Source organism: Halichoeres trimaculatus, unplaced genomic scaffold, assembly GCF_033239565.1.
Source record: "Halichoeres trimaculatus isolate MK-OKI-2021-1 unplaced genomic scaffold, fHalTri1.1 fHalTri1_scaffold_2, whole genome shotgun sequence".
NCBI classification, from domain to species: Eukaryota; Metazoa; Chordata; class Actinopteri; order Labriformes; family Labridae; genus Halichoeres; species Halichoeres trimaculatus.
In genome coordinates this window covers 34733192-34754773 of record NW_027437180.1, presented here as the reverse complement: position 1 = coordinate 34754773, position 21582 = coordinate 34733192, and the positions used below count along the sequence as shown (strand labels likewise).

The 21582-nt window shown below is 41.5% G+C and overlaps 1 protein-coding gene across 1 annotated transcript in view; it reads left to right on the top strand.

The window, feature by feature from the left end:
* The window catches only part of ntn1a (netrin 1a), a 92970-nt gene that overhangs the window by 66107 nt on the left and 5281 nt on the right, over positions 1-21582 (top strand). Inside the window, exon 6 of the mRNA XM_074689341.1 lies at positions 14216-14290. Coding sequence (XP_074545442.1) covers positions 14216-14290 — 75 coding nt within the window. The remainder of the gene's footprint in view (positions 1-14215; positions 14291-21582) is intronic.

The window sequence follows — 21582 nt, the reverse complement described above, 5'->3', positions numbered from 1 at the left end:
CTCCCTCAGTCTCAGTCTGAGGCGGTGACGTGAGGGATGGACTGATGGAGGAATGTACAAGTTGTTCCTTATATCCCAGGATACAAATGTACTGTACTCTTATTCACTAGTTTATTATGACTCATGTTTGAAATGATACTGTTACACTGTGCATTCACAGCTCTTCCTCTAAGGATGTAAGACTGCTTTAAAAACATTTATTAGAGCTTAAACAGAGATTTTAGATAGTGTGAAACACTGAAAAGAATTGTCAACAAGCCGGAAATGTTGAAGAGAATCTGTAGCTCAGACCTGCAAACATTCACGATTCAGGTGGGAATCTCCTGCTTTTAAAACCTTTTTTCCACCTGTACCCCTGTTTTTTTTATTTCTTCCCCCTATTTTTGGTATGACCCTGTAAACTTTTACAGTTTTTCAAGTCAAATCAAGTCCTCTATTTGTGCCTCATTACCAACCCTCAAAAAGCATCCACCCCTCCCTCTGAAGATGGTTTCTCCCAGAGATATGTCGATTTTTTTTCCGTTTGGTATCTTTTCTCTCTATTATCGAAGTTAAAAGTGTTAAAGTTGCTACCTTGGTTTTCTTACACACCTGTTTAATTCATTTAAGAGCCTGTAGTTTAGAGTTGCATGTGCACTGGGTTGCTGGGTATGGCTGATTTTCTGATACCCCAGAGAGTCTACCTCTTTTTCACATGCTACTGCTGGCAGGTATGGTAGATATTTGGAGATTTTTTCAACTAGATTATTAAAATTAGTGAAGCTAAAAAGAAAGAAAAAAATCAAAATCATTTATTTATTTAAAAATAAAAGAGGAATGACTATCTACTCACATACTGGTCTATATGTACCATACTAATATTGAGAGCAAATAGCCCGTGTGATTATTACCTCCGCCAAGGAGGTTTTGTTTTTGAGAGAGTTTGTCTGTTCGTGAACAATGTAACTCAAAAAGTAACCAACGAATCTTGACAAAATTTTCAGGAAGTGTTCAAAATAGGATAAGAAAAAGGTGATTAAATTTTGGAGGTGATCTGGATCACTGTCTTGATCAAGGAGTTTTTCAAAGGATTCTTTATCATTGTGAGATAGGGGCGTTTTCACCATATGTGTATATAACTCCACCATTAATAGTCTGATTGCTTTGCAAAACAATATAAAACAAGGTCACTATAATTTCTGACAGACGTAAAAGTACGATCCAGACCCTGTCAATATTCTGGATACTAAGATCTGGAATATGAAACTAACACCAAATTGTAGCAGACAGTCTGCTGAAAGGGAGTATAACATTAAAGTAGGACTAAAGTGTTGGTGACAATCACAATTTGCTTGGCAAAGGTCTGTGCTCTCTGAGTGCTTTTCTAGTTTAATATAATTTTTCGACATTACTTACAATTAAAAAAAAATAAGATGAAAGCGTTAATGCCAGATTCCAGCAGAAAATCTGCAGTGACTGTTGGTCGTAAAAAGTCTTTAAATAACTTTTTTGACGCAATAAAGAAAACTAAGATCAAGCGCAAACCAAACTAGACATAAGTCTATGAAAAGCTGTAAAAAGAGAATGGCACCGAGCAAAACAAGTAGATTTAGCACAAAAGCCCTTCCCTAATAATCACGATGACAATACACATACCATAGTGCTGCTTCAGTAATTCTTTGTACACAACATTTAACATGTAAAGAGTGGTGCTTGTGAATTCACCGAAAACTCAAGTCATGGATTCTGCAAATGTAAAGCTCAAAATGTCTTGTGACCTGGAAATAACACACATTAATTTATGAACCACGTCAAAATAACTTCCACATTTTGTTTTTTTGACCTCACGGTGGAAAAAATTGAGTCATCTGGCATTGCATGTTTGCTCAGTCTCACCCGTGAAGTTGCAGGAGGCCCCACGCTATACATATTCTGCCTATGTGTGTGTGTGTGTATATGTGTGTGTGAGTAAGAGGCTCCTGCAGCTGTTGTTGGGCCCTCTGAGCTCCCTTACATTCCCCGGACAGCTTCGATTGACAGCACAGTCAGGGATACTCACCCACCCCCCCATCCGTCCTCCACCTCTTTTCTTTTCTCTTTCGCTCTCTTTGCGCTCTCCTCCACTTCCTTCGTCTCCCTCTGTTTCACGCTTTGTCTTCACACAGCACTGTGGGTGGTGTCAGGCCGGAATATCTGGGCTTTCTCTGGGCCCCCTTGTCATGAATCTGTCCAGTTTTGGGGTGGGGGAGATTTTCCTCACCTCATTCAAGGATTACTGGAAAAGTGAGAGAAGGCCTGTATCGCTTTATCAACCTCAAAGAGAGATTCAGGAACTATGAATTTTAACATCCTGCTTCTTGAGATGAGAGATTTGATGTCGTAGGACTTCCAGTGTCCAGGTGGAGGACAAGGACATCCAGGATCATGATAGGCCTTAAGGGTCACTTTATAACACAAAGGGCTCAAACCCCAAAGGATGCATCAGTACCTTCAGAAAGGGAAACGCTCCTCCTCCTCCTGGGCTCGGTATCGTTCAGCAGCTATGATATCATCTGAATCCTGATCACCAACAGATGTGGGGGTTTTATCAGAAGATCAAACTGGATTTTCAAACCCCAAAAACAATACATGTTTGCACATTTTTTTTTCAAGTTTATTACTGTTACACTTGCAGGAGTGATACAGTTATGAAACAGCAAGAGTGGGTTTGAAGCTTACAAACCTTTAGTTGAGGTAAAGACTAAAAATTGGGACGATAAAGAAAGACACAGGGAAGTGTCAACCAGGAATCAGCATCAAAATATTACTACAGGGTTTTTCTTATTAGGGTTTGCCAAAGTCAAGCCAAGGGCCAAGTTATGTGTATGTTAACATTTTCTGTCAAGGTCACAAATGAACTCAAAGTTTATTTAGTAACGTCTCACCAAACTACATTTGGACTGTGCATAGGCTACTTGTATAAAGGTAAAGCTCTGTGCATTCTGCAGAAACTCAACAACTCTTACAGATGATGTCTTTAAATGAATGTTTTTATAATATTAGTGTTCAAATAACATGTTAGAGGACACAAGATGAAATTTAAGTTATGACATGTTGTGTCTTTTTTATCAGTGCTTTATAGAAAATGCTTTCACATACTGCACTGTTGCTTGGTTTGGTTGTCTTGCTTTGTCTAGTAAAAACAGACTTGTGAATCTGGTCAAAATAGCGAGCAAGTTGATCGGAGTGCAGCAATCTCAGCTGCAGGATATCTATAGTAGACATATTCTTAGCAGAGCCCCACAAATTCTGAACTGCCCTGATCATCCTCTGTTTGCTGAATTTGATCTTCTCCCTTCTGGACAATGTTACCGAATGCCCAGAACCAAAACTAGGCGAGCCAGAACTTCTTTTATTCCAGCTGCTATTGAAAACCTCATTTCATTGGCCTGACCAGTTTTTCTTTTCTTGTGCTTTATGCTTCTTGTGGATAGAATTGATCGTTGACTTTTGGACTGTAATCCTATTTATGGACTTTTATTGAATCTCTTTTATCTGCTTTATCTTGCATGTTCTTCATTACTGTTAATTTATCTACTGCACAGCACTTTGATGACTGAATGCACTGTATGGATTTTGCCTGGTTCTTAGTCTTTGGCATTTTGTGGTTTAAGCATTGCCCTTTTTCACTTAAGTTCAGGTTTTTTCCTGATTTTTGTAAGACCTGCATGATTTATGTGTTGTCATGTACTTGTGAACTGATGCCTGCTGCTGAAAAACTATTTTCCCACTGTACTAAAAGGCAAAGATTGTTGCATAAAAATAGTTCACATTGCAAGATAAGAAATATTTTGGGCTAAAAATGCTGTTTGCAAGTCAAAATAGTCTGAATATGAAAGATAATACAACTTATTCCAGATCCTCATCCTGCCATAAAAAGTTCTTGACATATTTCCCACATATCGCCCCCTAATGGAGAACATTTTTCTTGGTCAGAAGCAGAGTATGGTGATGTTTGCTCAGCACGTAACACTGTAGAAAACAGTCCTCTGATCTGGTATCAAGAAACAAATGAGGCACAGGTGGGGTTTGAGTTAATTTCAGTCCGTTATGATTAGGGATGGATGCTGACTTAGATACTTTTATGGGTGCACGGAATTTTGTCAAAAGTAGCGGGTACCGATTCACGTAAAATCAAAAGGTACCATGTTAAGGTACCTCAATGCATAGTAGTTGATTTTACATGCTGGACATGAACACAGCATCGCAAACTTATATACTGAAGAAAAAAAATGTCAAATAGAAAAAATATATTTTATTATTAAACAAATTGATATTTTTACCACATCAACACAAAAAAGTACCAAAAATTGGTACCATTGAGGAGGGATATCCCGATATTACATTTTCACTTCCAATACGATACCGATACTGCAGCATTGAGTATTGGCCGATACTGATATTAATCTGATACGATATCAGCATTAAACATGCATACTTTTATTACTTATTTTGTAGTATGTCTGTCATATTAGAAAAGGCTTGATTAAGTGATATTATTCAAACAAAGAACAGTAGTCAGCAACAGTAGGTATGAGGAAAAACTGACCCATTTATTATTAACCAATGGGTAACAGAAACTGCTTATATTGGAGATTTTAGATGCATTCCGATACGATACTTATACTTTATACTTGTTTTTTTGCTGATATCGGACCGATATCCGATATCAATATCGGACTGGGACACCCCCACCATTTAGTACTGGTACTGATTGCTAGGTACCAGGCATCAGTACCATATTGTTTCAAATGTGAAAGGTACCCATCCCTAGTTATGATTGAACAAGGATGTTTGACCACAATTAGTGACAAGAAGCCACTTAAAGAAATGGTCAACAAGTAGAGCATTCATTAGCTCCTTCAACAGTTAATAAACATTGGTAAGTTAAATCTTTCTAGAAATATGTAATTTGAAATAACTAACAAGGATTGAACCCTTACGTGTTAATTTGTGTTGGGGGTGTTGGGCTGACAGCTGTGAGGCAGGTGCCTTGTTGCGCTGCACTTGAGGGGGGTTGCATTTTGAGGAGGGGGTGAATAGAAGGCGTGAGGGGGGAAAAAATGGAGTGGATATTAATTTGTCTCCTGCAGCACAGGCTCTCCCCCTCTCGACCACACGGAGGGCTGGAATGCATGGAGAATACCTCTGATGGTGTGGCCCAGACAAAACACACATTGTGCTGGTAGGTCACGGATGGTGTGAGTCGCCACTCCCACGGGTCGTGACAGAGACGTCTGCGCTGCAAATGAAAATATGGAGGAGATTAACCGCTGATGACCTGCGATGGTCGCTCGGGCCTGCAAGGATACACAGGATGTGAGAGTTACTGATGATGATGAGGACAAGGAGAATTGGAGTGGTGATGATGAGGCTCACAAGGGTAACGAGATTCAGTCTTGAGTGTGTGTGTGTGTGTGTGTGTGTGTGTGTGTGTGTGTGTGTGTGTGTGTGTGTGTGTGTGTGTGTTATACGAGGCTGGAAGTGATCAGAATCTGTGGTGGACCCCTCCTTGGATTTTTTGGACATGAGTCTTCCTTCACACGCCTTGTTTTGACTCAATCACGCTGTACAGTCATGTCAACGTGGGATCTTGTTACGCCACTTAATGGTACGAGAGTGAGAGAAGAAATTCACTAATTTAAAAGACAGTTTTGGGTATACAGGGCCAAATGTTGAAGAACATCGTATCAAGTTCTACATAATGCTTACAATTTACATTTTAAGCCTTAAATTTATTCTGAAAGACTAAAATCTTGGCTGAGCTCTTCTCTGTGTTGAGTGAAATTCAACTGGCGTCCCCGCTGACTCATCTGAAACTCATTAATTACAGTGAAAGAGGTCAACTCCAACCATTACAACTGATCACAAACCACCTAGGTCTAAAATCTCAAACCACCAAGAACTCCTAACAACCTCTTAACCGGCTCCCCAAAAACCATCTTCTGCAACTTCTGACGCCCCGATAAGAAGAGAAACAAGGTTTCTTTCTCCCTGTGTCTTTTTCTGGACATGATCCAAACTCACCGCCCTGGTGTGATCAGCCCGGCGCGGAGCAGGGCACCACACTGGGCTCTATAATCTAATTACATGCTTTATTTGCCTCAATATGTTTCTCAATCAGTCTGCTTGAGGGAGAAAGCCCTCCTCCTGGGCCGTCATTTACACCTCCTTGTCATCTAGCGGCTCTAATACACCCTAGCCTGTCTCTGAGGCCTTGTTCACACTGAGTTACTTGTGTTGAGACTTTGTGCAGATTTACATGATACAGAAATCTGTTTGCACCGGGTTTGACTGTCAAGAACCCTTGTGATCAAGTATCATCAGTCTGCTAGAGGATGTCAGTGGAGTACAGAGACGTTTACATTTCTTGAAAGATTTTCTAAGTTTGTTTCTCAGCTAACTCTTCTAAGAAAGTCCCAAATACCTAAATCCAGGGCCAAACAGAGGGATAAACCATAGATGATTATTATTGAAATAGCCTGCCCATTGAAGTTCATGTAAACTCTTCTTGGGCTGAACACAAACTTACTGGAAAGCAAAGGCCAAGCCTTTTTCTGGCCAACCTTACCAAGGCAAGCCCGGGTGAGTCCAACTTACACCAGGAATTCACCAGATTCGGATCTGATTTGTCTTCGCTCCGTTGCCTGTTGACCGTGTGCTCTTCCATCCATCAACTCATACCACATACATGTTCAGGGGCTGCTTACACGACAATGGTTTCAGGGTGAAATGCAAAAGTATTGTGCTTCAGCTAGGGGTGCACCGGTCACAATTTTCTGGCCAATCACCAATCTTTAAAAAGCCTGACCTGCTGATACCGATATTGATTCTTATTTCTGATTTTGTATAACTGACAGCATATACCTTCAATGTTCCAGTCTTATTTTATTGAAAATCATTGAACAATACCTTTGAAACAAAAAAATTTTTATGTTTTAACTTAAACAACCAAGAGGATGTCCTGAGTTTTAGGTCTCAGAGCAAAAAGCAACAATGGCTGGCTGTCAGACCTTCCTGGAGGTATATAAGATCATATGTAAGGATGGGCCGATCACCGATCCCTCAAAGTTAAGGAAATCGGCACAGATCGATTGGTTCATGTCTAGTTTTCACGTTTATATGGAAACCACGTTTTAGCCAACCTAAAACACAAACTTTTGAAAACAGCCTCCAGAGTGGATATTTTTATAAACCCTGCCGCCACCATTGCCATGTATCATGAAGCTAGCGTTTTCAATAGAAACACTAACGCCACGCCGCAAGCGCATACAGCTGTACAACAGTACCGTTGTTATGATCGTCATGGACTACCATGTTGTGCTTGTGCTGCTCAATCTGCTGTATCTACTGACTGTCTTTCAACAAAATGAGCATCGGTTGCTCCACTTCTGCTCTTATTCACCAATACACCAGATGATCGGCCTAACTCTACTTAAGTGAAGATCTACAAGACAGGACAGTTATAGTGCAAGAGACAGCTGGAGTCGTGAGACCAAGAAGTTTCCACACTTCCCATCTCATTATTGAGCCTCTCCTTGTTCATGTTGGGCTGTAAAACCTCAAACCTGTTGACTCCCAGCCTCGCTCCACTCATAACATTAAAGTGTTGTAGGAATACAGTAAAACACAAGCTGGTGTTTTCGTAGTGTGTTTTATTTTGAAAGTCACCGGATGATTTCAAGTGGTTTCAGAGCACGACTTCCCTTATGGCACACCCATTTTTGTGTAAATCTACGCAGAAAGCTTTGACCAATCAGAGCTGAGATGCAGCCAGAATGCAAAGCTGGTGTGAATTAACTTATTGACTTGAGCTGAAACCTATCAGATCTGATGCTGTGACGGAGACGAATCAGGTGTGTTATGGACGTTAGCGTCAATGTCTCATCTTCCAGCCATTGGAAAAAGACTTTTTAGTTTTTTGTGAATAAAATTAACTCTGTCAAGGGGGAACTGGACGTCTGGCTTACAAGAAGAATTGGCAGATTAAGTATGAACTTCTCTCATGGTATCAGATCCCTCTAACTGGTCTTTTAAGGGAGAGTTGTGTGTTGTTTGGCTTGTCCATTGCCCCTAGCTGACCCCCTCACTTCCCTGCCAGCAGCACTTGTTCAGAGGACTTAGTCACATATCTGAAAGATGTAGAGGATCCCTTAGAGAAAGCTTCGTCAGCCCTTTCTGTGGCAGTATTTAGTGTTTTCAACCACACAATCCAGACACTGGTGCCTGAACCTACCTCTGGCCTACTTCTTTCTAAACAAGTCTTTGGCTCAAATACATCAAACTGTACAATCCCGCCTTGAAGCATCTTTGCTTCAAAGCATCCCAAATGAAAACGATTAGCTGTAAGAGCTGTACAGCACTTTGATGGAAGGGGCAGAGGTCCACCTCTCAGTTACGCACTCCTCAGCGCTCTGAAAGGCAGGAAACAAAGCGCTGTAGTAACTACATCTACTCAGAACACCCAAAGCACATTTTAGCTCAGTGCTAGAGGACTGCTCCCACTTCCCCTGCCTGTAACACGCGCACAAAGGGAACATTTGTCCTCACCGTAGGGGACTGCCTGGACCTAAATGGGGATCTCGGGGTGCTCTCAGCGGGGCCCGGAGCTGTGTCTCAGGGGTACACTAATGGGGAACGAAAGGCTATCAAAGGGAAGTATCATGATGGCATCAAGGGGGGTTATGAGAAAACAAAGCTTCCTTTCCTCAGCTCCCCCTTCCATCATTTACATGGTAATCAGGCACAGCTCGTATAGACTCCTCTGTTTCTTTACTTTGTCTATTTTTCTTACTCACTCTATTTACTACCACCAGCTCCAGCTTTGTGGCCTTGCATCTTTGCTTTTTCGCTGATTTTACTTAAACCCCCCCCACCCCCCTGATAAACTTCACTCTGTTTTTTTGTGTCAACCTCTCCACCCCTTTGCTCTCTACCAGTATCCATTCTCCCGCCTCCTTTCGCTGCATTTTTTCTTGTCCTGCAGTTCCCCAGGCAACCTCATTCACACAGAGTATAAAAGAGAGTAAAGGCATGGAGCAAAGATCTGCGCACAACAATGAAGTTTGTTCATATTCAGGCTGCCTGAAAGCGCCGATCCTTCTTCCACCAGCTCATCACTCTCCTCTGCTGCGACTCACTGTCCATCCATCTAACGCTCCCTTCTTTCCTCCCTCTTTTCTTTCCCTTCACTCATTACAACTTGCACCCCTGACGCGTAAACCAAATAAGGACTCTGGAACCAATTTATGCCAGTTGGGGAGAATGCTAAAGGTGCAGAAAAAAAGAGGAAAGTGTTTTTTTCTTTTTTCATGATACGGCCTCACGTCACGTCTTTCTCTAAGTGTCTGGCAGCGTGACAGCGTAGCATGGGGCAATCACTGCAGCTATGAACTCTGAGGATTGCAGGGGCCTTGCAAAGTGGAGGGAGGGATATATGGTTGCCTCCTTCACCTCCTGGTAATCGATCATAAAAAAGTGGAGGCATATGCATTTCTTCATGGAGCAGGGTTAGAATCTGCAGTGCATGTGTGGTCAGAATGTACTGAAAAAGCTCAAGCCTCTTTAAACCAAATTGACACAAAACACAAAATAAAGAAGAGGTCTGTTTTCCTAGAATAAACTTGTGTGTACTTTCTATTTTGGAATATCTTCATTCAGCTGATTCTCTTTGACATTAGAGTCTATTAAATTGATCAAGGATGGCAATAAAGATGCTTGAAGCGTCAAAAGCCGCATATTTCATATTACAAATAGGCAATAGCTAGGCTAACATGGTTAGCTGGGGATGCCATCGCACAACACTTAATATTAGCATCCTGCCGCTAGTCCCTAAATGCTAACATTACTTGTGAAATGTGTTGTAAGACAATAAAATACGCCTCAAACTCCACTGTACAGGTATGGTTAGCAAGAAGGTGTTTAAATGCTAACATGAGTTGTTTTCTGATACGAGCTTAAGAGCTAGCTTTAGCTGCTGTTGTACAGTGGCTCATTAGATAGAAAACACTGTTTTTCTTAGACAAGCAGACTTCATTATATCACTACCTGTTGATTCTTTAGTTGCTCATCAGTAAAATAGTAGTAATATGCTAACAAATATTAGCTGTGTTGAGCTTAGAGCACAACATCATGTTAGTGTGACCCAGCCTCTCTACATCCCAAGACACTGCGTTGGGTAAGTCGTTCTGATAAATGAACACTGAGCCAAAACATGAAGGACGAGCAGCAATAATCTGTAAAACCTGATGTTGTAGACGGACTTGAACTCAGATGATGTTAAACCCTGTTTCCACCAAGCAGCTCAGTTTGGTTCCTCACGGTATGGCTTGCATTTTTGTGGCATTTCTATTGACTAATCCCAGGACAGATCCCCTAATAACCGAGACACACCATCCCACTGGGGAGGTGTTTCGGGCATGTCCAACTGGAAGGAGATCCAAGGGTAGACCCAGGACACGGGGGAGAGATTATATGTCTCGACTGGCCTGGGAACGCCTTGGTATCCCCCCAGAGGAGCTGGTGGAAGTGGCCAGGGACAGGGGCCATCGGTCTTGGCTGATGGCACTGCTGCCCACGCGACCTGGACCCAGAGAAGCGTTGGAAAACGAAACGAAACAAAAAAAACATCCCAGTTTTTGGGACCCTTATGTTAGGGTGCCATACTAAACCAATCTAACCCCAGAAGGTGGAGCTACAACACTGCAGTCGGCTGATTAGTTGAAAGAATTGTCTCATGTGACAGCGGCTGTATTTCTCTTTGCGACTCACAGCGTTCTCTGAAACAAAGCTTGATTGTGCTTTACTTTCAAAGAGCCACATGGAAATCCCAGAGAAGACGAATTGCCGGTTTTTCTTCTTTGTTGTATTTATTAGCGGGGTAAACTGTGTCTTTCTGTTATGGCGTCACGCTGTCAGGTAACTGACGCGGCTATCAACTTCCGGCTTACACACTTCCTACCTAGATAGGCATGGTTGGCTATGGAAACACATACAGGATCAGGCTTTACCAATCCAACCCCTACCAAACGGTTGTGTATTCCGTTTAATGTCTTTTTAAATGGGTTAAACACTAACATTAGCGTTATTACTACGCTTAAAAGCTAGCTTTAGCTACCTTTAAAGTGGCTTACTGGTAAGCAAACACTATTTTCCTTTCAAATACCTGCTATTTTTTTAGTTGCTCATCAATAAGGAGGAGGCTATATGCTAACAAGTATTAGCTAAGCTTGAATAAGAGCACACCATAATGCTAGCACTTGAGGATGACAGAAAACCACGTTGGCACTTTATTGCCCATTATCACTTAAGATGTTTTAAATTATTCATTGGCACTTTTGTCTTGATTTTTTTATGTCTTTAAAAAATGGTTAGGTATTAGCATTGTTTTTTTCCTGGTACTGGCTTAACAGCCAACTTTAGCTGATGATATATAGGTTAGCAAACACTGATTTCCTTGGAAACCCTGCCATGTGCCCCTGCAATTTTCTCTGGTGTCATGTGGTTCATGTGTCTCTTTTATTTTGATTTATTGTGACATATATTGGCTTGATTGTCTTCACCAAAAAAGAGATTCCGATTCTGTTTCTGGGGTGGGGATGTAATTATGGTCAGTTTTCAGATGTCTTTGAATTTATTTCTCCCCGCAAAAATGCCTGCAGCTAACAACTTAACTTGAGTGAACAGATGTGTACGGATTTGTCTGTGTGGGTTTCTTGCAGCAGAGAGCTGTGAGGCGATTTGGGTGACCCCTCTGCCTGCGTGAGGTATTTATTTGTTCACGGCCCTCCCTCCACAAAAAGGCTCCTCTGCCTAACCCTTCATGGATGGCTAATTTTCCCTTCCTGACCTCCCTTTGTGTGGCATTGACCCCCTTCACACTCCCGCCTTCTACTCCCTGGAAAAGCTGCCAGCCCTCCGCTTTCTTCCCCCTCATTCACACTGCAATAAATGCAAACACTCGACATGGTCCTCGCCAGGCCTCGGCTTGATCCCGGGGTTATTTTTTTCTGGAGGTCGGGGGGCTGAGGTGACAAGTGAGGTGAGACTTGGAGGAAGGGTGGGAGGGGGTGAAGGGTGCTCTGCGGAGGCCTGACTCATTCCCACAGTCTGACGGGGAGTGAGTGGGGAGATGGCAGAGGTGATTTGTGTTTCTGCTGCTGCTGGTACCTTCAGATCCTTCTTTTGGAGGTTGTAAGAGTTTAAAGGGCTACTGCGGCAAACAAAACAAAACAAGCACTTCCAATATATCTCACAGCAGCACAATGAAAGCAGACAGCTGTGCGTGTCGGACATAAAATGTGTCACCTACTGGTCTTTGAAGAGTTTGAAGGAGCATTGTTTTGTCCTTGTCAGTAATAGAAAACAAAAATATATCTGGATTAAAAAACAAATAGAGGAAAAAAATCTGTCAAGTTGCAGGAAAACTTCAACCTGAAACATCATCATTGGAAATAATTACTGAGTGTTTTTTTTTTAAATACAGCAAGCAAAAAAAAAAAAAAAAAAGTTAGCTACATCAACTAGGTTGTAGTTTCACAGCCTTTTATGTGTCAAAAAATATTGGTAACATAACCACAATTATAAATTCACAACTCATAAAACAAACTAAAGGTTTGGGGGTGGGACTTTCACAACAACTACAACCCCAATTGAGAAAAAAAAATTGGGACATTGTGTAATATGTAAATTAAGACTCAGTTTACACGACAATGTTTCTTCAGAAAACGCTAAAACGCAGTGAAAAAAATCTGCGTTTGCACAAAAACGCTGTAGTGAGCATGTCAGGCCTGTGGTTGGTGCTATAACTGTCTTGTCCAGGAGCTGCTTTGGGGAGATCTCCACCAAAGTAGAGTTGAGCTGGTCATCTGGTGTATTGGTGAATGCTAAGTTCAAGAGTGGAGCAACAGATGCTCATTTTTTTGAAAGACAGTCAGCAGATACAGCAGATTGAGCAGCACAAGCACAACACTTACTGTTTACACTGCAACCATGTCAGCAGCGTTTTAGAAAAATCCCACTCTGGAGGCCGTTTTCACAGTTTTCGTTTTAGGTCGGCTTACCCTAAAACCATTGTCATGTAAACAGCCCCTAAAAAAAACAATTATTTACACACCTCATGAACACATATCCATCTTCATACATGAACACAGACAACGTATCAAATGTTTAGAGTGGTGCATTTGACTCATGGAAAATGTGGGCTGGATTTTGAATTTGATGACAGCAAAAACTCCCAAAAAAGTTAGATCAGAGCAACAAAAGGCTGAAAAAGTCACTCGATCGAGCAATTTGAAACTAGTTAAAATAAGGAAATATTTACAATTTTTATATTACTATTATCATAATCATTATAATTAGTAGTAGTAGTAGTGGTAGTATGACATCATTCATTTTAAAACATAAGATCAATACACAATGAAAAATTTTATATGCTGCTTCATTGTCAACTTTGTACTAAACCAGTTTAGTAATTGTGGTCGAAGGGACCGTGACTAAATTAATCATCATAGTGAATTTTAAGGGTCTGAAAATGTTGAGTTTTTTATTTATTTTTTTTTAACTTTGTGGTGTTATTTTACCTGTTGCTGGTCATATGGATTGGAACAGAGATAATAGAATATATTTATTTGAAAGTATCTGTTGCCTTTGTTTGGTGTGGAGGAGACTGAATGTGAGCTGGGTCGCTATATTTTTTGTTGAACTCTATTTCCTTTAGATCAGTGTGACCACACAGATCTTGATTGGCACACATTATCATGGCGGATCGATCATCTTAATTTTTTCATGATGAAAAGTTAAGCACAATCCTTTGGATTCCTGTGATTTTGATTTAGCGTGTCTGGTGCGCAGTAGACCCAACCTTAATCTCTCAGCAGCAACTTTTCACTTTGTAAAGATGATACTGTGGTTTTTTTCACAGAAGGAGACAAGAGAAATAATTCTTTGCTTTGTGGTTTCATTTATTTAAAATATGATTTGAAATCTTAAGGTGGGCACTTCAGCATTTTTATCAAATATTCACAAAGTGAAACTTTTTATTTAGCTGCTATGGCTTTTTAACATCCATTGTAAGGTTTTTGAATGACTGCACCAAATTATAGGACCACTAAAAACTGTTTTATGTTTGAAAATAAATCCTAGTTTTTCCCTTTTTTTAAAACCTTTTTCCTGTTTGTGTCTCTTCTCATTTTTCCAGACTGTGACTCTTACTGCAAAGCATCTAAAGGCAAATTGAAGATCAACATGAAGAAGTACTGCAAGAAAGATTATGGTGAGTCGATGCACACATACACACACAGGATCCCTTTTTATGACTTGTTTCTGCAGGAGAGCTTAAAAACATGGTCTGATGGGAGAAACAGTTTCCTTGGCTGTAGATGAAAAAGGCTCTTATTCTGAAAGAACAAATAATGTATCAAACTTTTAGGATCATTAAAGTCACTGTGAAACTTCCTAACCCGGCACAGCACGTTGCCGTGGAGATGCTATAGTTCACAGAGGAGGCTGATCTCACTGATGGCTTACTCCAGCTCTCTGAGCGCAGAGACAAAGCATCAAACAGACAGAAGAAGATCTTCAAGGAGGAAGAGAGAAGCAGACAAACAGACAGAGAGAAAGGGCAGGATGAAGAATTAGGCAGAGGTGTGTCAGGGGGAAGGGGGGGGCTCTTGGCCGGATAAAGCACAGACAGTGTGACGGACAGTGGGTGCTCTCTGAGAGATCCTCATTAAGCTGGATCCACACACACACACATGCATACTCACACACTGCTGCATTCCTGTGAGCGTCCGTCCGCCACGCCATTCAAGGTGTGGATAAGACGTATGACCTCTCCCCTCTGCCCCTCCCTCCGTCACCTCCCCTGATTGAAGTCAAGCTGCTGAACCGGTCAACCGATCAGCGGCATCCTGCAGCATACCTCAGCAGCTTGACAGACAGGCGTGGGCTTTGTCCTGCAGGGATTTGGAGGAGTTAGGAGGTCAGCTTATTGACACCTCCTCTTCCAGCAGGGCCTGCCTCGCTGCTGATGTCGTGAGAAGAGCCTCGAAAGGAAAACAGGGATCGGTTAAAGCATGAATGTTTCCGTTACTTCCCAGAAAGTTGCAAAAATCCTGCCACAGAGTTCTTATTAGGGTCCTCACCCGAAGGCCGAGGGCACTATTGTTATTCGTCTGTTTCTTTCTTATTATCTCCTCCTCTAGCAAATTATTTGTTGGACCCCCTGAACTTGCTCAAAAACTCACCAAAATTTAGCACACACATTATGAGTGCCAAAAATTTTGATGATACCAACCATGACCCCCAACATCCCATCATATGCTCTCTAGCACCACCTAGGCACTCAAAAACACACTCTAACGAGCTCTAACAAGCAAATGTGGTAGAGAGATGAAACCAACGTCAAAATGTCTGTGTCATTGAGACGCACAAGAAGGTGCACCACAGCCCTATCTCGCACAGAAAGCCAGAAATTTGCCTTTCAAAATAAGATTTCGCTGCATTTTTACCCTGTCTGCAAAAGTTATCTCCTCCAAAACCATAAGTGATATTGGCTCCAAAATTGCTCACATGACAGACCAGGCACTGCTTTACAAAAGCTTTTATGGAGGTTGTTATTTCGGACCCGGTTTTCGAATAGCAAGCCTTCAAAGTCACAGAACCCTAAAAAAGCCCTCTCAGCTTCTTCCATCAAAATACATGGGTTTGGAGCCTCCACCTCGTGCAGGCTTCCATATTTGGGCCTCCAGACAAAAAAAATAAAAGCCGCACAGCTGTAAAAATGACATGAATGGATTCCTGACAAAATTTCCTACAAAAATATCACATTTTTACACAGATTACGTCAACTTTCTGGCCTATATGACGAGTTGTTTGTAAACTTTTGTGAATTTGAATTCTCCCTCTGCTGCAGCAGTTTTGTGATGATGTCACACACTGATTAGGAGTTCCGTGCAGCTGGTCATGTGACTCAGCAGAGGAAATAATACATGGTATCAACTGTTATAACACTAAGACAACCGGAAAGGGATAAATCCCTGACAGTGGAGGTAATACCTTGACAGTGGAGGGGAAACAGATATGACAGACTGGCAGAAGGGACCCGTCTAATGCTGCTTGTAGCTTTAAATTTTACGTTGTATCAGCAACATTTTACAAAATCTTAGGCTGTTTTCATGTGCTGTAAAGACTGGGTTGTTAATCTTTCATTAGCAGGGTCATATTTTAGTTCAATCCTTAGCGATAGATGACAGATAATTTCATCAGTAACATATTTATGTAACACCCGAGCGATAACCGCAGGCTGCAAAGGTTCAAGGTCGGCGAGGCAGAGAGATAAGAAGAGACATCAGGATGTTGTGGTGAAGAAACCATCATTCAACACCTTACTGAGTACCCTCATGGATGTCATCTACCAAAGTGTGAAGCCTGGGGAGCCTCCCAGCTGTGTGTGAGTGTGTGTAGGTGTAGGGGATCTGCTGGTACTGATGGATGAGATAATACCATGTAAAAGACAGATAGATGTTTCTTTTTGCTGCATAGTTTTTGCTTCAAGAGGGAGGTTGATTTAATTTTTGGGTTAGAGGTCACAGTCAGGAATGATGAGGAAACAACACAGGGAAAAAAACAGTGAATTACATTTATTGAACAATATGTTACTTGCTACCCCATTCTCTCTGTAATCCACTTTCCTCCTGCCGTCACCAGGGGGGCTTTAAACACGAGAAGCATTCAGCTCCTTGTCATATCCAACAGCACATTCAAGATTCATAACAGATTCGAACAAGACTCCCGTAGAGTGCAAACCACACAAGAGCTCAGCGGAGTGGATGGAAAAGTCAAACACAATGTGAATCTACAGAATAAGTAGAGCGGGCCATAGCTTTGGACTGTTGTGAAAAGATCAGCAGGGGAGCGCGGCTCCATGCTGCGTAGAAAAACGATGCAACAAGCCTCTGTGGTCGACATACAGACGCACATAAAGAATCACAGGAGGGAGCGGGGTGCAGGGAGGAGGGTGGATGTGTCTGATCTCATAATAATCCCTGGTTATAACTACTGTGTGTATTTCAGAGTACAGTGAGTGTTGGCTCAACTGAAGCAGACAGAACAGAAACAAGTGGCAGCTGGTTGGTAAAGGTAGCTACTTCAGAAACCTCAAGGGTTTAAAAACTACAAGCTCCATCTGAAGTAGTCTAGCTCAGTGAGAAAAGATATTCAGTCAGAATCATTCATGTCTAAAAGAATTCATTATTTTCATGCTATACGTGAAATTTGGCAGCATCGCTCTGCTTCCTCCTGGTGAAGAGATGGGTCTAGTGTTTTACCCTAAAGGCCAACATCCTGGCTGAGTGGCCACATGCAAGATTAACCTGGCACAGCCTTTATAAAAATCTACCCAAGTTTTCTTGGTTAAAACTCTTCTAAACTATGCCACATTATGAGATACTATCCGATATCTGTGCTTGTTTACATCTGGGTAGTAAATCAACAGAGCATTACGCCTGTATCATTAGGCTGCAACTATAGCTCCAGCTCCAGCTAGTGATGGGTGGCTGCGCTACAGCCTAGACCATAGACTGTAAAATAAATGAAAGTCATTTGCTTGGCTTGAAGTGAGGTCGCCAGGAAAACTGCTCCCCCTGGTGGCTGGCTGCAGTAAAGTCAAAAAATGCAGCTCTCCAGTCATTCCAGATGGGCTGTGGTTTAAATTAACTTTAAAAAATGTGTTCACCTTGTAGAAATGTTTCTCACGTCAGATTGTTGTGGTGATTTGAAGATATTATTTGGCTACCTTGCGTTCGAGTCCTCTTTTTTTCTGAAAAGTTTCGTTTTCAGTAGCTATAAGAAGTTAAAAATGAGGTTTTACGTCACGTTTGACAATGATTGACTGCTGCCGTTCTTGTTTTTTTTTTTTTCCGGGACTATAAAATAGGTTGTCAGATAGTGTCAGGAAGTGATTAGACTCTTGAAAGAAAAAAAAAGATTATTATTTTTGTCACCCGGCTCCACTCAGAGAGGGAGGGAGAACATGCAAAATCCACACAGAAAGGCTGACTGGGTAGTCTGGGCTGTCTTAGTATCAGCTGCAGTATCACATCATGTCATGAATATGGGTAAAAACAGCGATAAGTGATAGCATCCCAGAAAAACGGTGGTTAATAAAACTCCATCATTACACTCCTGTGGTATAGATTCTGTTTTATCCTCCATGGGAAAGGCCTGGGTATGATACAGCAGGGATATAAAGCCCCACATGCATTATGTCCATTACCTCTGACAGAGCTCAGTGATTCATAACGTGATTTAGAGGCTACTGTGGGCTCTTAGAGGCATTAGCTGGAAGACTGTGGGTGATATCACATGATGAATCAGCTGGTTTGGTCCTTCAGAGAGTTTCCTTTCATTGATCCAAACCCTGCGTGTATCAATATGTACGATATTAATCAGATCTGTGTGAAGTCCTCTTATACTTCCTCTGTACTTACAGGACTGCAGGCTTCACTCTCAGACTTCTTTATTCTTCTTGTGTTTGTTGCCTCTGTTCAGCACTCAGCATGGGATACGATGTACATGCTGCATCTATTCTTGCTCATGTTTTAACTTCTCTTCGGTGTTAATCTGTTTGACAAGAGAGCTGATAAGAATCCATAGTGTCATAAATCTGGACACTGATGTTTTAAAGGCCCTGTGATCCTGAAGTCGTCTCACTTGTATGTATTTGCCTGTTAATGATCCAAGATCAGGCCTTGTTTCAAACAATAGTGCTACGTATCTACAAATAAATACATTACCCCGCAACTCTGCAAACTGTAAAAAGATATCATGATGCCAAGATGAGTGAAAAGACTTTGGTTTTGGCCCCATGCCAGAGGACAGGAAGTCAGGCACTGCAACCACATTAAAACACCCGGTGACTTTCAAAATAAAATAAAATAGACTTTGTCAACAGCAGATGGTTAATTCCCTTTGCTACAACAACAAACCAATATTGTGAGTCAACCCAAACCAGGACTCAAGAGGTTTAGAGTTTCAGAGCCCAGTATGTTTCATTACTGGGGCCAAAGGTGCAGGAACCCCTGGGGTCCCATGTAGGGTTGCCAACCGTCCCAGAAAAAATACGAAATTGTCCCATATTTCATACTTAAACTTTGGGTCCTGTTTTGAATCAATAGCGGACGTAATTTGTGATGAGTTAGCGTAAGCCCACTAAAAACGGCAGTTGGTTGGTAACTGCTCATCATTGTTTGGATGAAAGAAAGTCACAAGAAATCAGAACATGTCTGTGCCTTTGGCTGCCTCTGGGACTCCGCCTCGTGCCCTATCAAAAAGCAAAGGATGCAAAAACACAGACATGAGTGGGAAAGCTCAAATGAATGACTTGACAGTGCGATTGAAACAATTTCAAAGGACACATTAAAATCTGTCACCAACATTACCGCAACATAAGGACAAACAAATATCTAATGTCAGACTCACAGTTCTCCATACCTAAAGCATGTAAAGAAAAAGTAATCTTATTAATAACTAATAAAATGTGATTAACTTGGAAAAGTTAATCCTACTAAATCTTCCTGTTTTTGATCCAAAAACAGTCAAAACATACTTTTTTTTTATCGTATGCATCTTTGGCGCTCCATCCTTTGATCCTCTCCATGATCTTCGTCGTCTTTTCTCACGATCACGCCGCTCTTTCTCTCTGAACTACCGTGACACATCCTCAGTTGGAGCGTGAGCTACCTGAACTCTTCTGACTTTCAGCGTGTTGCTATGTCTCTGTCATCTGACATCTTCTCCTCATATCCATGTTGAGCTCTCATCCAAAGAGCGCACCGCTCTCACCCACAGTATTTTATGAGCATGATTTTGATTGACAAGCTCCACCAGACCCCGCCTCCCTCTGTTGAAAAACATTATTTACTCCTGTGTGTTCGCCGGATGCAAATAATTGCAATGTCCTAGAATTCAGATTCTTTATTTGGGGACCTTAAGCAGATATGAGATTAAAATGAGATAAATTAGATTAATTAATTACAAAACCTGTAATTAATTCGATTAATTTTTTAATTGCCTGACAGTACTATTTCTTAGATTGGTTATTTCTGGTCAATCCATCAAGAATACAGACATTTCATTAATACAACATGAAAAAAGTTTCCTACCATATTGATAACCAGTACCGTTCATGGTTTTATAGAAAACAACCCAAGGACAGACAGGACAGAATATTTGGCAGTGTTTTATAGATGTAAAAACCGTGCCAGCCAATCAGAATGAGCCCCCGTCAATCAGCTGTGACCTTTGGAAACTAAAAACTCAGTTTGTCAGCGTCTACACAAAACCATGAAACTGTAGTTTTCCAAAATCTTTATTTTGGCCGGAGTTTTTCAGAAAACATTGTTTTTAGTGACATATGTGGTTTTCCAAATACCCTGCTACGTGGCCCTAGTCTCATGACTGCAGCCGTCTGGCGGTCCTGCTACGTGCTGGACTAAAAACACAGCCTGTGTGAGTTAACAGAGCGGAGAAGGAACGGAAACAGATCTGGTGTAATCCTGATGTTCGTGAGATTCAAAGGCTGGTTGTGCTAGCTCTGCTAATGTTAGCCACATGTGATAACACAGAACACCTGATGTCACCTGCTGCAGGTGTTCATCTGAGAACAAAAAAAGCACCTTGACTCAGAGGCTTGAAGAAGAGTCTCACTCACTGTTTTCTCCCCAAGTTTGCAGACAAATATGTTTAATGGCCACAAACTGAAGAATGCAAATACCCAATTCAGATCCTGATGGGCAGCTGGATTGAGAAAACTAACTCTTTTGCAACTATTCTGTGCAGCCAAAGAAATCTTAAATACAGAGTCTTTCAGGGGCACAGGGGCCATAAGCTAGTCCTCTCCAAATTCATCACACTGTGTAATGATCCCTCGTGGCCTCAGCGGGGGTCAGCCTCTCTTCACTCTGTGCCCTGCTAGATTTTAATCGCCAACTCCTCACTTATGGTTTCTGAGGACAGTGGAGTCTGATGTTTGAATAATGGCCACAGCTGGAAAAAGAGACAGTGTGCTTGGCAGAATGAAGGAGCTGTTCCTTCCATTGTGACAGAGATGTTTGGAAGTGGTGATTACTCTCCGCTGAAAAGCTGATGCAACAAATTGGAGCAAAGTTTGAGCTCTCATTAGAAACAATAAAAATATCTGAATATCTTCATGGAGCAGGGGGACAGCGGCTGGCTCAACACACATATCCTCATAACACCAGTAAATATACAGTGACAGGAAGGCTTCAGTGGATGTGAGGGTGTTGAAAGTGAGAACTTTGGGTCAAATGCACAGGTTTCATGCTGAAAGAGTGGTTCTGGGAATACTAACGTAGTCCTCTCTGTTAGTCCTCCAACCACTTGGCCAAGACTGGAATATGTCAGCACAGTTTCAGAGGCTTTTTTAAATTTTCCTTAGAATTGGGCAAAGAAATTTCCAAAAGATGGATCTTATTGACTTTTTTGGATTTCACCACTCTCTCTCACTGGAACATCACCAGGAAGTTGTGTATTTTTTTATTCTAT